We start from the raw sequence: 15,569 nt of genomic DNA, 5'->3' as shown, positions 1-15,569 counted from the left end.
AGACCCCTGGGGGCCATCACTATTTACCTCTCTCCATTCTGAAAATTGACCATTTAGTCCTACCCTTTGTTTCCTGTCTTTTAACCAGTTACTGATCCATTAAAGGACCTTCCCTCATATCCCATGACAGCTTACTTTGCTTAAGAGCCTTTAACAAAGTATTTGTGGTTTTCTCTATATTTGGAAAGGACAGTTACCTGTTCCGTAACTGGCGTACTTTGAGATGCGTTGCTCATGTCTATTCCACAGTAGGTGTGTGTGCTCGCCACATGCACCGGTGCTGGAAGTTTTCCCTTAGCAGTATCCGTACTGTGGGAGCACTGTGGCAACCCCTGGAATGGCGCCTGTATATCACGCTATAAGGGGAGCCACAGGCTCCCCCCACCCTTGGTTCTTTCTTGCCGGACAACTCCGACAGAGGGGAAGAAGGGCGGCATGTGGAATAGACATGAGCAACACATCTCAAAGAACACTAGTTACGGAACAGGTAACTGTCCTTTCTTCTTCAAGTGATTGCTCATGTATACTCCACAGTAGGTGATTCCAAGTAATATCTGTTGGAGGTGGGTAGGAGTTCACGATAGTTCGGGACCAAGTACTGCCCTGCCGAACCCGGCGTCATCCCTAGACTGGGAGACAATCGCGTAATACGAAGTAAATGTGTGAACTGAGGCCCAAGTAGCCTCCCTACAAATGTTCTGGATAGGGACATGGGCTACGTAGGCAGCTGATGAGGCCTGAGCTCTCATTGAATGTGAATGATTGGTGGCGGTGGGACCCCTGCCAGATCATAGCACATGCATATGCACGAAGTGATCCTGCGGGAAAGCCGTTGTGTGGAGATAGACTGCCCCTTTGCCCACTCGGCCGAGGCAATAAAAAGTTGCGAGGATTTCCGGAATGGCTTGGTCCCATCCAGATAAAAAGCCAGTGCCCTACGCACATCGAGCGTGTGGAGGTGGCGTTCCTTGTTAGAAGAATGGGGCTTACGACAGAGCACGGAAAGAAAGATGCTCTGTTCCATATGGAAGGCGGAGACCACCTGCAGGAGGAACGCTGGGAGTGGGTGGAGCTGGACTTTATCCCTGTGGAAGACCGTATAGGGAGGTTCCGAGGTTAAGGCCCTAGGTTCCGAGACACATTGGGCTGACGTGATCGCTACAAGGAAGGCCACCTTCTATGAGAGGTGAGACCAGGAACATGTGGCCAGGGGTTCAAAAGGGGGCCCCGTGAGTCAGGACAAGACCAGATTGAGGTCCCCTTGCGGCATGGGGGGGGGCGGTCTAGCGTATGGGAATGAACGGTTGAGGCCCTTTAGGAAACGGGAGGTCATCAAGTGGGAGAAGACTGAGTACCCTTGCACCGGCAGGTGGAAGGCCGATGTGGCCGCCAGGTGCACCCTGACTGAGGCAGGTGCCAGTCCTTGGGCCCTAAGGGATAAGAGGTAGTCTTATAAGTCTCCAGGATAAGCTGGAGAGGTGCAGTGGAGCGGGAGACTCCCTGCTCACTCGCCCACCTGGCGAACCTGGACCATTTTGCCACGTATGTCCGATGTGTGGACGGCTTCCTGCTTTCCAGGAGGTCTCGCCTTACCTGCTCCGAACACCTGTTCTCCTCCTTGTTTAGCCACAGAGCAGCCACGCTGTGAGGTGGAGCGCGGCTAGATTGGGATGGAGGAGGCACCCCCTGTGCTGGGAGAGGAGGTCCGGGCGGAGTGGCAGCGTCCTCGGGGGGGGGGCCACCAAGAGGCGTAGAAGGGGCCTGTACCAGTGTTGATGGGCCCACGCCACGGCTATGAGAATGACTCTCGCCTTGTCTGCTTTCACCTTCTGAAGGACCTTGGTGATGAGGGGGAACGGGGAAAAGGCATAGAGGAGCTGGCCCGACCACCGTAGGAGGAACGCATCGGAGATTGCGCCCATCCCCACCCCTCCCCTGGAGCAGAACCAGGGACAACGCCGGTTCTGGTGGGTTGCAAACAGGTCGATCTGGGGAACTCTTCACTCTCGGAAGAGCCAGTGAGCAACCTCTGAGTGGAGCGATCACTCATACTGAGGGGAAAAGACCGTGCTGAGGCGGTCCACTTGCGTATTGTGGACACCCGGGAGGTGGGACGCCCTCACGGAGATATCGTGGGCTATACAGAACTCCCATAGGTTCAGGGCTTACCAGCAGAGGACTACAGAGCGAGTCCCGCCTTGCCTGTTGATGTAGCACATGGCAGCGGTGTTGTCCGTGAGGACTCTGACCACCCTGCCACGGAGGTGCGTGAGGAAAGCCACGCATGCCAACTGCACCGCCTTGAGCTCTTTGACATTTATGTGAAGCGACAAGTCCGGGGTCGACCACGTTCCCTGGGTCTGCACGTTCCCTGTGTAGGCTCCCCAGCCGAGGTCTGAAGCATCAGACACCAGGTCTATGGACGGGCTGGCATCCCAGAAGGGAACTCCTTGCAGCATATTGCTCGGGCAAGACCACCATTGAAGGGAACCCAGTATCGGGGACGGAACCATGAGCACCCTGTCTAGGCCGTCCCGAGCTTGGGAGAATTGGGAGGCTAGCCAGATCTGGAGGGGCCTCATTCGGAGTCTGGCATGGCAGACCACGTATGTACATGCTGCCACGTGCCCCAGAATTCAAAGGCACACCCTCGCAGTGGTCACCGGGAAAGCCGTGACTGAGGCGATGAGATCCCTTAGGGTCTCGAACCTGTCCAGGGGGAGAGAGACTGTGGCCCTCGAGGAGTCCAGCAGGGCCCCAATGAACTCTATGCGCTGAATGGGAACTAATGTTGATTTGGTCTCGTTCACCACTAGGCCGAGACGGGCGCATGTCGATAGGAACAGCTCCACATGGGTCTTTACCTAGGAGTGGGACTCCCCCTTGAGGAGCCAGTCGTCCACATAAGGGAAGATCTGTACCCCCTCCTGCCTAAGGTAGGCCGCTACCACAGCCATACATTTCGTAAAAACCCTGGGTGCCATGGATAGGCCAAATGGGAGGACCGCAAACTGGTAGTGATCCATCCCCACCAGAAAGCGGTGGAAGCACCTGTGCCTCTCGAAAATATGGATATGAAAATACACGTCCTGAAGGTCCAGGGCCACATACCAGTCCCCTGGGTCCAGGGAGGGGATAATAGAGGCCAAGGACACCAGGCAGAACTTGGAACGGACTAGAAACTGGTTTAGGTCCCACAGGTCGAGGATGGGCCTGAGGCCCCCTTTGGCCTTCGGGATCAGGAAGTATCGGGATTAGAACCCTTTGCCCTGGAATTCCCCCGGGGCCATCAAGGAGGGTGGGTGATTTGGTGGGGGTGAGGTGAACTGCAACATGTAGTCCTTGGAAATGGTACTGAGGACCCACTGATCTGATGTTATGTGGGACCACACCCTGTGGAAGGCAGACAATTGGTTACAGAACACAAACTTTATTAAACGTGGGGTCTCCCTGACAACAGGCCCGGTGCCTCCCCTGCAAATAGTGAAAACCACCTCTTTCCCTGCCTCTTGCCCTTGGAGGGCCCAGGCTGTGGGGCAGAGCGGGACTGCCGCTGAATCTGGCGTTTCTGGTCTCTGGGTCTTTTATACGGGGGCTCGTATCCACTCCTCACAGGTTGAGCTATTTGGCCTTGTCCTTAGCCGTAGGGATGTAGAGGCCCAAGGTCTGCAAGGTAGTGCGGGAATCTTTCATCCCATGAAGCCTGACGTCCATCTGGTCTGCAAAGAGTGCCTTCCCATCGAACGGGAGGTCCTGCATCAGGGATTGGGCCTCTGTCGACAGTCCCGACAACAGGAGCCACGACGCCCTGCGCATGGAAATCGTGGAAGCCATTGAGCGGGCCGCAGTGTCAGCTGCATCCGATGCCACTTGCTGGGGTGCTTTAGCAGCCACCACTCTGTCTTCCACCTGTGCCTTGAAGTCCTTCCTATCCCGATCCGGGAGGAGGGGCTCGAACTTAGGCAGAGACTCTCAAAGGTTAAAGTCATACCTGCTCAGTAGGGCCTGGTGGTTGGCTACCCTAAGCTGGAAACTCGCAGAGGAATAAAGCTTTCTCCCAAAGGAGTCCAGCGTCTGGCGTCCTTATTTTTGGGGGTGCGCACGGGCTGGCCCTGTCGCTCCCTGTGGTTTACCGATTCCACCATGGGCGAGTTGGGTGCTGGGTGGGAATAGAGGTATTCGTGGTCCTTGGCCGGCACGAAGTATTTCCTCTATGCCTTCTTGGAGATAAGGGCCAAGGAGGCAGGGGTTTGCCAGAGGGTGTTGGAGATGTTGGCAATACCCTGGTGCAGGGACAGGACCACACGGCCCGGTGCTGAGGGAGACAGGACGTTGAAGAGGGAATCGGACAGACCCTCCATCTCCTTGGCCTGCAGCTGGAGGCTGGATGCCACCCGCTTTAGCAGGTCCTGGTGCATCTTGAAGTTCTCCTGTGGGACTGAGGGCGGAATCACCGTTATGGTGTCATCCGGTGCCGGGGAGAGGGCCTGCACGGAGCCGAGAGCCTCAGTTGGTGCCGGGGCGTCGAGCGCCAGATCAGAGTCTGGGCGCGGATCCGCCGACTCGTGACCCGCCGACTTGTCCCGTAGGTGGCTGGATGAGGCCGATAGAGTCTGAGATGCTCCGGCAACCGAACGAGCCCCCGTCTGGGCTGGCATCAGTGGCCACAGTACCGACTGGCACCACTGTCCTTGCCACGGGGCCCCTTGCCATTGATCTGCCTGAGAGCTCGATGGCACTATCTGTTCCGGCTGAACAGTGTGGACCGAGGGTGGGTGTCTGGGTGCCGAAGCCGAGGTCACCAACGAATGCTCAGTGCCCCGGGAATGGTGCCTGTGACGTCATCACCCTCGGGACCTGGACCTTGACGTCGAGGAACGGTACCTGCCCGAAGAACTACTTCGGGTACCCGTGATGGTGATGCGAGGTCCGGCGCCCCGGTGCCGAGCACCCCAGGGGGTGTCTCGAGTTCAACATCTAGCTGATCGGGAGCTGGAACGGGAACGACGACGTCTAGCCTGTCAAGAGCAGCTGCGGTACCCATGATGTGCAGGCGAGCGCTCCCGGTGCCTATGTTCGCTGGCAGGCGGTGTCGAGGGCCCTCGCAACTCCCGTCTTGATGGTGACCTGGATGTTCTGGCCGGTGTTGAGGGTAGGCGGGAGCTGCAAGACGAGTGGCCACTGTACGCCGAGTGGTGTGGGGAGCGATCCTCGCAGTGGGGCCTGTGCCCGGCTGCGTGCTTGGGACTGGCAGGCTCATAATGTCCTTCGCAGCCTGCATCACCTCCGGCATCGACAGCATCCGTACTGGTGGGGATGCACGGACCGATGGTGCCGGGCTGCTTCGCTCCACACGAGTTGGAGGCCTTGAGCCCAGGAGGGAGCGAGGGCTACTCAACGCGGGACCAGCCTCCCCCTTTTCCTTGTCACGGCGCTGCTGTGAGGCCGGGTCCTTCCCTTGCTTTTTGGAGGGAGAGGGATGCCGACTGGTCGAAGGGGCCTCGCTATGCACCGAAGACGTGGTGGCTGGCGCCGAGTCCGATTGGCGTGCCGGCGTTGGGGCCAGTGCCAACTCCATCAGGAGAGCTTGAAGTCTAATGTCTCTCTCCTTCTTGGTCCTTGGCTTGAATGACCTGCAGATCTTGCAACGGTCGCTAATGTGAGTCTCACTCAGGCAGCGGAGACACTCAGCGTGCGAGTCACTCCTAGGCATAGAACGGCAACAGGAGTCGCACGACTTGAAGCCTCGGGCACGGGGCATGCCTCGAGTCCACTCTAACAACTGAAGAAACAATCTACGAATGGTATCACTAAGGTCGAGAAGAAAAGGCTGCAGCAGAGTTGGAGCATAAGGTTCCAACTACCTTCACTGGTGGCAAGAAGGAACTGAGTGTGCGGGGAGCCCGTGGCTCCCCTTATAGCGTGATATAAAGGCGCCACTCCAGGGCTCACCATGGTGCTCCCCCAGTATGGATACTGCTAAGGGAAAAACGTCAGGAACCGGTGCACGTGGTGAGCACGCACACCTACTGTGGAATACACATGAGCAATCACTCAAAGAAAAACAGGAAATATCATGATCAGTTAACTAATATGGTGACCATTGTGGACACTATTACAACATGGACATTGCAAAGCAGCTCAAGTGCAGTGTCATGAGTATCTCTTACAAGGAGCTTTGCATCCATCTTTTACGTGTGTCAGCTAGCATTGGAAGATCCTAGAGCAATAATCTACTAGTAGACCATCTGCTTTTACCTGAACCTGATGGAAGAAATGGATTACCAATAGCATAGGGAATTACTGTGGATGGCAACATTCAAAATCAGACTGTTTACTGAAATAGATACCACCACAAACAGATCTAGCTATGGTCAGGGCTGATGTCTATACAAGCATAAATGTACTTCTGTCAGATGTAGACATGTCCTAACTCTAAAAGGTCTACCCACTCTGTGATCTTGTTGTTGAAAACAATACCTATTTCCAGCTGTTTCTCACCGGTCTAAACTTCTGTCCAGGGGACAGATCCCCTTTTCCCAATGAAGGCAATAGAAATTCTGTCACTGACTAAATGAAGGGGTATCTGCCCTTTACATTTTTACATTGACTGTTCAATAAATCTAACAGTTTTTATTACTAGTAGCATATATTAGCCACATAGCTTTAGTATGCAAGATACTGTCACTGTTTCTTGTTTATCTTTCTTATAGGTCCTACTGAATGAATTAGCTTTCAAGTCACATTAAAACCAAGACACATTTGAAAAACTCTTTATAAAATATTTGTAAACCAGAATGTAGGATTTTGGCTGTCAAATTTTTATTACATGATATCCTTACATAGCTTTTGTACTAGTAAGAATTTTTACAGTACCTTGGTTTGTCACCTTCTCCTTGGTTTTGGATTTGATTTAGAGAAGGAATCAGATGAACATGTTATATCAGCTACTTACCATTCTAAGTATGGCGCTATTTGGATTGAATATATATGAACCTATAGTGCTTAGCTGAATTTGTAGGTACAGTACATGGAATCCAATACTGATGATAATTTATGAAGGTAAGAACACTATTTCCTATAATATTGCAAACTTAGTTTATGATAACGTAATTAGTTACACTAATAACACTGCTTAGGCACGGTCTTGCTAATTATGATTTTATAAATATTAATGATATCTAGGCTGTGTGTTTGATTCCCTCTAGTACAGTCATTCATCATGGTATTTCCCTTATATCCAGGCTGCATTATTTTTCTTCCTTTTCCTCTTATTTGTTCGTTACTGGACATGCAGTCACCCTGAATTTGGGACTGAAATATAATATACTATTATCTTTTCAATGGTTCAGCCTGGATAAACTTTACATTTTGTCATCTGTTAGCAATGGTCCAATGATATAATTTTGTATTAAAGGCAATCAAATACAAAGTCAGTTATAATCTGTATCTCTTGCTCTTTTTAAATGTCTAACATAGCCAGAAAACTAGATTACATAGGACTTCGTTTTTATTCTTTTTCATGTGACCTGTTTCAAGTTAAGATTCCTTTGAATTATTAAATGCTTCCTTAAAGCATCTTTTCATACTACCTTTTTAAAGTTAATTATTGATGTAGTGACAAGCTGAAAAGACTAAAAATTGTAATTTTTTTCCTTTTCATTCAGAAGGATGTGAAAAATATCTTCTGACAATGGCTGTCTATTTAGTATAATAAAAAGGTAATACTAAGATAGAATACTGAATGTTGTTTTAAGGGAAGAATTGTTAACATCACTGTATTATACAAAGTGTAAATGTAGTGTGTATTTCTCTGACGATATCTGTTAAAGAGAAAGTTGGGACATAACCTTTTGAGCTGGGGTTTAACCACATAAACTTAAGCAGCTGAAAGAAAATAGATTAGAATTTTTTTAAACACTAGTATTCAGAGCTTTAGGAATAGGATTGTCTTTTCCACAGAAAGATAACATTATAATTTTCAGGCCACCACAGAGAACCAAAAAAAAAAAAAAAAAAAATCACTAACCTCCTACTGAAAAGAAATCCAGTCAACAGCAACGATAAGCAGAGATTTGGAAACATTTGACACTGCAAATCCTATTCTTTTGTAATTCTTTACTTTTTACAACATTTTCAACAGGGTTATATTAGACTTTTAGAAGGATAATCAATAGCCATGATGCCATAACTGAAACCACTCTTCAAAGTGATCCCCTCTAGTAACTTGAAACAAAGACACAGACTCACTGCTGTGGTGAGATTTTAATTGGTACAGGGGGCAGGAGAGTGCCATTAGGGAGCCAGTTATATCTCCCTGATTCTGAACATGAATCTGCAGGATGCCTAGTGTAAAGAAGAACAGTCTTGGGGCTGCTGCATTCCACTCCAACTGGCCAGAGTCCCCAACAGGACTGCTGGAGCAAAGAAGAAGAATGATCTAGTGGTTAGGATGCTAGTCTAGAAGATCAGGGACCTGAGTTCAAGTTCCTGCTTTACCACAGACTTCTTGTGGTAGACCCTCAGGCAAGTTACTTAGGCTCTCTATGCTTCAGTTTCTGCCCTGTAAAATGGGGATAATAGTTCTTTCCCACCTCAGATGTTCTAAGAATAAATCTGTTAGAGATTGCGAAGTGCTCAGATACTATAGTAATGGGGCTGATGGAATACAGCAGGTAAACTGGCTCTGTGCCAACTAAGAGTTCTCTCATGCTTGGAGATCTCTCAGATGGCTGAGCTATTTGCATTTGGCATCCTTTGTGTGACCAGAGTGTTGCAAAAGGGTTGAAACATACTATGGATTCTGACCCAAAATCAGCCATGCAAATCTGAATTAAAAAGTACAATGAAGAGAGAATTTCTAATACTTTTTGTCTTTACATTCTATATTTAAAAAACAAGCCATGCTACTGTCAATGAAGTGGTGACATAATGTCAATGGTAACAGTAGTAATATGACATCACAAATTGCCTGGTGACTATTCAGAAGGGGACAAAAGACCTCATACCAACTAATTTTGATGGCAATGGTGACAAAATATGGCCACTGGGATAAAAAGCATAACCCATCATATGAAACTATGCTTGAAGCCAAAAGCTGATATCATTAGCCAGGAATCTCAGTGTAACAGCATACCTTTCCAATCAGATCAGCAATTTTGGGTACTGGTTTTCCTTTCTGATGGCACATGGTTGCAGGACTCTGTCCATCCCAGTCTTGAAGCTCCTCAATGCTTTTCAGATAAAGTAGGGCTCTCAGTCCTGTGCAGTAGTCCTCAATCACAGTGAAATCTTGATTCTGTACTGCACTGCACACCTATAAAACACACACCCAGCAATCAACAACAAATTTCCAATGGTATATGAGATTACTTGTGCTGTTGAACTTACTGATGTTCAGGGGCCTTAAATGCAACTGTATTATGAACGTCAGAATAAATGGAACTCAGGAATTTAAGCTGATAAATTCCTTATCCTTGTGTCACCACTAGTGTAGAGTTGGAACATGAATTCTCATGCCAGACACAGCTGGGCCTACCCAAGCAAGTGGGAGAAGGCCTCCCGAAACAGCACATGCCATCCAGGAAAAGAACACTTTAGAGTGCAGGAAGACTTAAGGTCTCTCTCTCCGTATTAGTATTATAATTTGCACTCCGGTAGCACCTAGAGGTCTGGGGTCCATTGTGCTTGGCACTCTACAAACACATAACAAAGAGATGGTCCCTGTTCTGAAGACCTTACAGACACAGGTAGAAACAGCAGAAGGATGCCCTTACGACCAACACCTGAAACTTTTTCTCTCTCTGCTAAGCCCAACTTGTGGCTATCAGGCCAACTTAAAACTCTAACCAACCACAGTGACCCTGGAAATGAAATAACACATGACCAAAAAAACCCATGACTGTTCTATTGACTGTCTCCCAGGGCCCAAGCCATAGCTCACTCATTAGTGACTGGACTGTCTGATGGGCACCAACCATCAAAGAGCCTAGTGGATATAGCCCGGGCAGCTAAAAGCCCAAATTCAGCTATGAAAAATCTCCCAAAGACATCAAATATGGCAGTAAGTATCATCTGATACCAATTTCAGAAATCCCAACCAGAGCACTAAAATGAACTGGAGACACCACCAACAGGCTCCATGAACCAAATTAAATACACACACACAATTCCTGCCCAAAGTGTTGGTCCCTAGTATTGCCAAGCACAAGTGGCCAAAGCATGAGTCAGGATCCCACCCCAAGATCATGATTTTTTTTTTAATGGGATTGTTTTCATTTATCTTCTCGTATTTAGCCTTTTGGATTCACATTTAAAGGTCTTTTCTGTGACCATGAGAGCTAGAAATGTACTTGAAAACTCCCCACGCCCCCCCCCAAAAAAACAACAAAAAAAACCCCACCCTGAGATCCTCACATAGGCATCGGATTTCAGGAACTTGGGCTTCAAAAACAAACAAGCAACAACAACAACAAAAAAATCAAACATTGTGAGGCTGACAATACAATTGAAAAGATTTACAATTCTGGGGTCATATGTCTACACTGCAAAAAAATAAATGTCTCAGAACCCAGGTCTACGGACTCAGGCTCGTGCTACGGTGCTATAAATAATCATTTGGACATTCCAGATTGGGCGATAGCTCAGGCTCTGAAGCCCAGAGAGGGGATAGGCTTCAGAGCCTGAACTCCAGTCTGAGTCAGACCATCCAAATGGCTATTTATAGTGCTGTAGTGTGAACCCAAGTCTGTTTTTTGTAGATATATCTTAGTCTCTGTCTCCAAAGTTCTGCAACCACTTGGCATGAGTACTCTATATTGCTAGGCCTTACTGGTTGGCTCCCTTCCACTTCATATGAGGAACATGAGGGGGAGGGGTCAGCTGAAGTATCCAAGCACCCTGAAGGGGAAAGAAGCCCAATTAATACTGTATCCTCTTAAAGATCCACCAATTTTCCTGCCGTGCAAACTGCAGACATATTAGGTAAATCTTTGGAAAGATTATCAGGCACCAGGCTAAGTCAAGTGTTTTCAGTGACTGATATAAGCTTTTATTCATATGAGGACATCAGAAAAGCATGTAATGAATAAAACAATGAAATGGTCTCCTACTTCAAGACAATATAAACACACACACACACACACACACACCCTCTAAAACTAAATCATAAGATTCACTAGATACTTGATTTCACCACTTAAGGGAAAAAAAGACCTAGGTAACATATCAACATTTTACACATGGTTTCACAAACTAATACAAGCTGCAGTTCAGAAGAAGAAAGGTATATTTTAAAATATTGTACACCACTGCTTTGCAGGAAAAAAGGGGAATAACTATAAAATATGCACAAGAACATTTCCTATGCAGCCCATTTACATTACACAAAATCTGTTTCTCTGGAGAAACAGGGTGAGCATTAATTAGATCTGTTATGCCTTCCATAGACTTAGAGATTTTCTTTTCAGAGCAATTATAGAGAACATCATAATAATTTCCTCCACAGGTTATTTAACTGAAAACCCAACTGATGGTTTATTTAAACCTCTTTGTTCGCTAAAGGATTCCATTTTTTTTTTAGCATATGGGTAACACTTTTATTAGCTATTTTAAAAAAAATATTTAAAATGTAAGAAAATATAGTTAAAAGCCATGCTATGTCATGTCACTTAAAACAAGTTCAGATTCTGATGTCGAATTTCTGAAATATTTTGACAGGATGCGTACACATGAGATACACTAGAGGATACCTGTTATAACCTTATAAATAGAGAGGCTTTTACTTTTTTTCCATATTATGGTGCAACATTATGAATTGAAATAACCTAAGAATGTGCAGAAGATGATAGCAAACTAAAAATCAGAAGGGTTGTTGTGATAATTTAAATTTACTCTAATTGTGATCTCAAATGTAAAAATATGTGAAAGTTCATAAAATATCACAATAAGTTATAATGAAAATGTTGATGGGAAAAGCTGAATTAGTCTAAACAAAAAGACTACATATACAACTCAAGGACTGTGATGCGATCGTGTCTGGCAAACAACAGAATGTGGTCTGGAAACTAATGAACCAAAACCGGTGTGTTGGAAACAAGTTCTCACTGGCGGACAAACTAATGAAGGGAGGGGCTATTCCACTCATCATTCCCTTTATGGATCCCTAAAGAGATTTTTTGGGGAAAAGAACAGCCAGAGGCCACTGAAGCAAGCTTCACCATCATGGCTGCCACCCCACTATCTCGTGGGATCCTGGTCCTTCATCATCCTAATCCTGAGAGAGGTCCTGACCAGCCTGTGCGAGACAGAGGGACCTAGATAACATTGCCACTGCTACTGGCTAGAGCTGAATCCCAAACACGAACTGAGATGAAATGGGATCAGACTTTAACAAAAACAGCAGCAGCAACAAGAAGCTACAGATCATTTCAACCAACTTCTTCTCTTTTACACACAAGAATAATTATTACCATCGTTGATATCATTTAAAAGACTGAAACAAGGGGTTTTTCCCCTTCTCAAACTCTCTCCAGTTAAAGGGAAAGGGAACAAGGTATATTGTTAAAATGAAAGCCTTACGTAACACTCAACATTTCAAATGCTTTAACTGTTTTTCTTTCTTTTCTGTATCTTTAATAAACGGTTAAAAGGATCTTTAAAGATGTATTTGTCATGGTACTAAGCAGGCTGAATTCTCTGTATACCGAACCTTGTTTAATACTATTTAATGTTGGATAGTGACAGGCACAACACCACTGGGAGGATGGAGGATGGGGAATGGAGGAACAGTGCTTCCAATCCCTTACACACACAAGTAAATATATTGAGCAATTATATCTCATATAACCTAAGAATAAATTCTAAGGGCTTGGTCCTGAGCTGCATAACTCATTAAGTGAAATCCACTTTATATGATTTCACTGGGAAATGCACCTCTGGAATGCATCACAGGATCAAGCTCTGTGAAACTGCAAGCATGAGAGGCACACATACATTGCAGGATCCCTACTTATGTACAGTATAAGAGATTACCGCCCTAATATATTGATAAATAACCATGGATACATCTATATAACTTTGTCAGTGGGATCTTGAAAAAACTCAGCAGCGAGCTAAAGTGAATGTGTCAGCAGAGTTCTTTTTACTACTTGTTGTATATTTGTTTTTAATAATTTGCTTCTATTTGAAACATTTTTATTCACATTCAAAATTTTTTAAAAATGATATTATCAATAATGTGCATCAGTGATAATGACACTTTACAAATGGCCTGCTGGGTTTTTATAATCATCATTACAAAACACAGTAGGGCCAAATCCTGAAGACTTTACCGAGGCACATTTCCCACTGGGTTCACTGGATTTTGCCAAGAGCGACTGCTTTTGAGGGAAATACCCACACATCAGCGTGTCATGTTTTGTTTTGTTCTCTGCAGAAAAAGCTTTAGGGCTGCCCCAAACTCAGCATATTCCACAGGATTTTGGGAGGCTAGGGCCATCCATACAAAGCCAGGACCCTGGAATAGCCCCTACCAACTCACTAGCTGTGCAGTTCCATTTAAAGGCTTCCCCAGATGGTGAACACCTTCTTGGGAGAAGTGGCAGGGGAGGAGAGGATTATTTGGAAAATATATTTCAGGTAAGAGGTGTATTATCTTTTTCATATAATTTCTGTGGGGTTGGATGGGGGAAGATGTGTACCTCTCTCTAGTCCCAATCCTGTTCCCCTCTCTCCTCAGCCTGGAGCTTCAGTCTTCACCTTCCCCACCAGGATGGACTCTGGAGTCGATGGAGAAGCTTCTGCAGAATCCAGGGTGGTTGTGGAAGAGATGGTGCCACAGAGGCAGCAGTGAACGTTAGCCCCACACTCCTTCAGTTCCATCCCTGCCCTGTATCTCCTCACACAATTCCCAGCTAAGGAGATGCAGAAAGTTTACTGTCCCTTTACAGCACGCATGGAGCAAAGAACTGGAGAAAGCCAGATAATTTGGCCCTATATGTTTTATTACACTGTTAATTTTCAAGTGGTATAAATATTTGTGCAATAATTAGATTGTGATAACAAAAATGCCTCAGTGCTGAGTATCATCAAGGCAATGTTTCTAATTCTCCATCACCATCAGTCCTGGTTAGCAGTAGCACTCCTATTCTAACCTGTCTCAAATCACTATTGTGGCTCTCTATCATTACTGAATTCACATCATTCATAGCTTAGAAGTAGCGGGGAGACAATTTTATTTTTCCTTCCATCAAAAATATAGGTTTTGCTCTCTGTTGGAAAATGGGCACAAAATAATAGTAATTGTAATGAAAAGAGGTACACTAGGTAGGCAGACTGGTAGTGGAGATACACAGTCAGATAAGGAGATTGATGGGTATATATTTGTATATACACATGCAAATCACAAAGGTTGACTGTTCTACCATATTACTTTCCATTTGTTGTAGCTGTACAACATCAAAGCATTGATGTCCCTATCTATTGCATTTAGCGGTAATGTAATGGACTACCAAAAGAAATCAAAGTGAGAGTTTCTAAGTAGTTTCCTGGCAATTGAGACAGCAGGCTCTTTCATCTGCACTGTAACTGTGGCAGTGCATTGATTTAAACTCCTTCTGAGATCTCAAATGCTTTTATATTCTTAGGCCTCTCTGGCAGCTTTCCCCCCCCCCCAAGTGATAAAATTTTAGCATTTAGCAGAATGCCATCTTACTTCCCCCAAAAGGAAGAGACTTATTTCAGCATTGCTACTAAACTGCACAAGATCTCTAAATAAAATAGCTCTCGAAATGCCATCCTATTAGAAAATCTGCCTTTGACTTCACACATTCTAATATTCTGACTCTAGCAATGGGATAAACAACAAAATTTCCTCTCAGGTACCTTCGAAATGTTCTGCAATGGATAAGCAGTTTTGCTTTTATATTAATTTGGATGAGTTTGCTTTGAAATGTTCCTCACTGATATGCCCAGAAGGTAAGGAAAAGAGTTACTCAGCCTCTTGTATTATACTATGTATCTAATTTTAAACATATTTGTCATCATTTAATGCAAATTTTTTCATTATAAATTCTTCCTGAGAACTGTTAAATACATATATCTACCTTTTTGTCTGAGAAGTATTTATGAATCTGTTTCGGCTATTTTTTTTAATGTACAGTTGAGATCATTGTCTCTTTGTTTCGTTTCTATTGGCTTAGGTTATATTGAAGACAGACTGTACTACATAAAAGCAATACAAGGTGCTTCATGAAGGGACCTACCCGAGCCTTGCCAGCTAATGGGTGTAATCTAATATTCCTAAAAAAACTAGGACATTCATGATGGGTAAATGTGCGATTTAAATCTCGGTAATGCTTACATATGATTTTAAAAACTGTATCTTCTGTAGCTAGTAGTAGACTACTCAAGTCTGTGAAGAATGTTCTCTGCCACATAGTGAAAAATGCTGCATAACTATTGCACATGAAGATAATAAATCTATTTTGCAGTTTCTAAGCAATGATTTAGATTAACACAGAGTATTCAAAGAATCAGGAAATCAAAAAGAGCACATTCAGCATCCCCAG

General features: G+C 45.5%; 1 protein-coding gene across 2 annotated transcripts in view; it reads right to left on the bottom strand.

The window, feature by feature from the left end:
• Window positions 1-15,569, bottom strand: part of DPYD (dihydropyrimidine dehydrogenase) — a 595,247-nt gene that overhangs the window by 55,273 nt on the left and 524,405 nt on the right. For both annotated transcript variants that reach the window (XM_034779205.1, XM_034779204.1), the window contains one exon: window positions 9,137-9,316. In XM_034779205.1, the coding sequence (XP_034635096.1) occupies window positions 9,137-9,316 (180 nt within the window). The remainder of the gene's footprint in view (window positions 1-9,136; window positions 9,317-15,569) is intronic.

Source organism: Trachemys scripta, chromosome 8, assembly GCF_013100865.1.
Source record: "Trachemys scripta elegans isolate TJP31775 chromosome 8, CAS_Tse_1.0, whole genome shotgun sequence".
NCBI lineage: Eukaryota > Metazoa > Chordata > Testudines > Emydidae > Trachemys > Trachemys scripta.
This window is presented reverse-complemented; position numbering and strand designations above follow the sequence as displayed.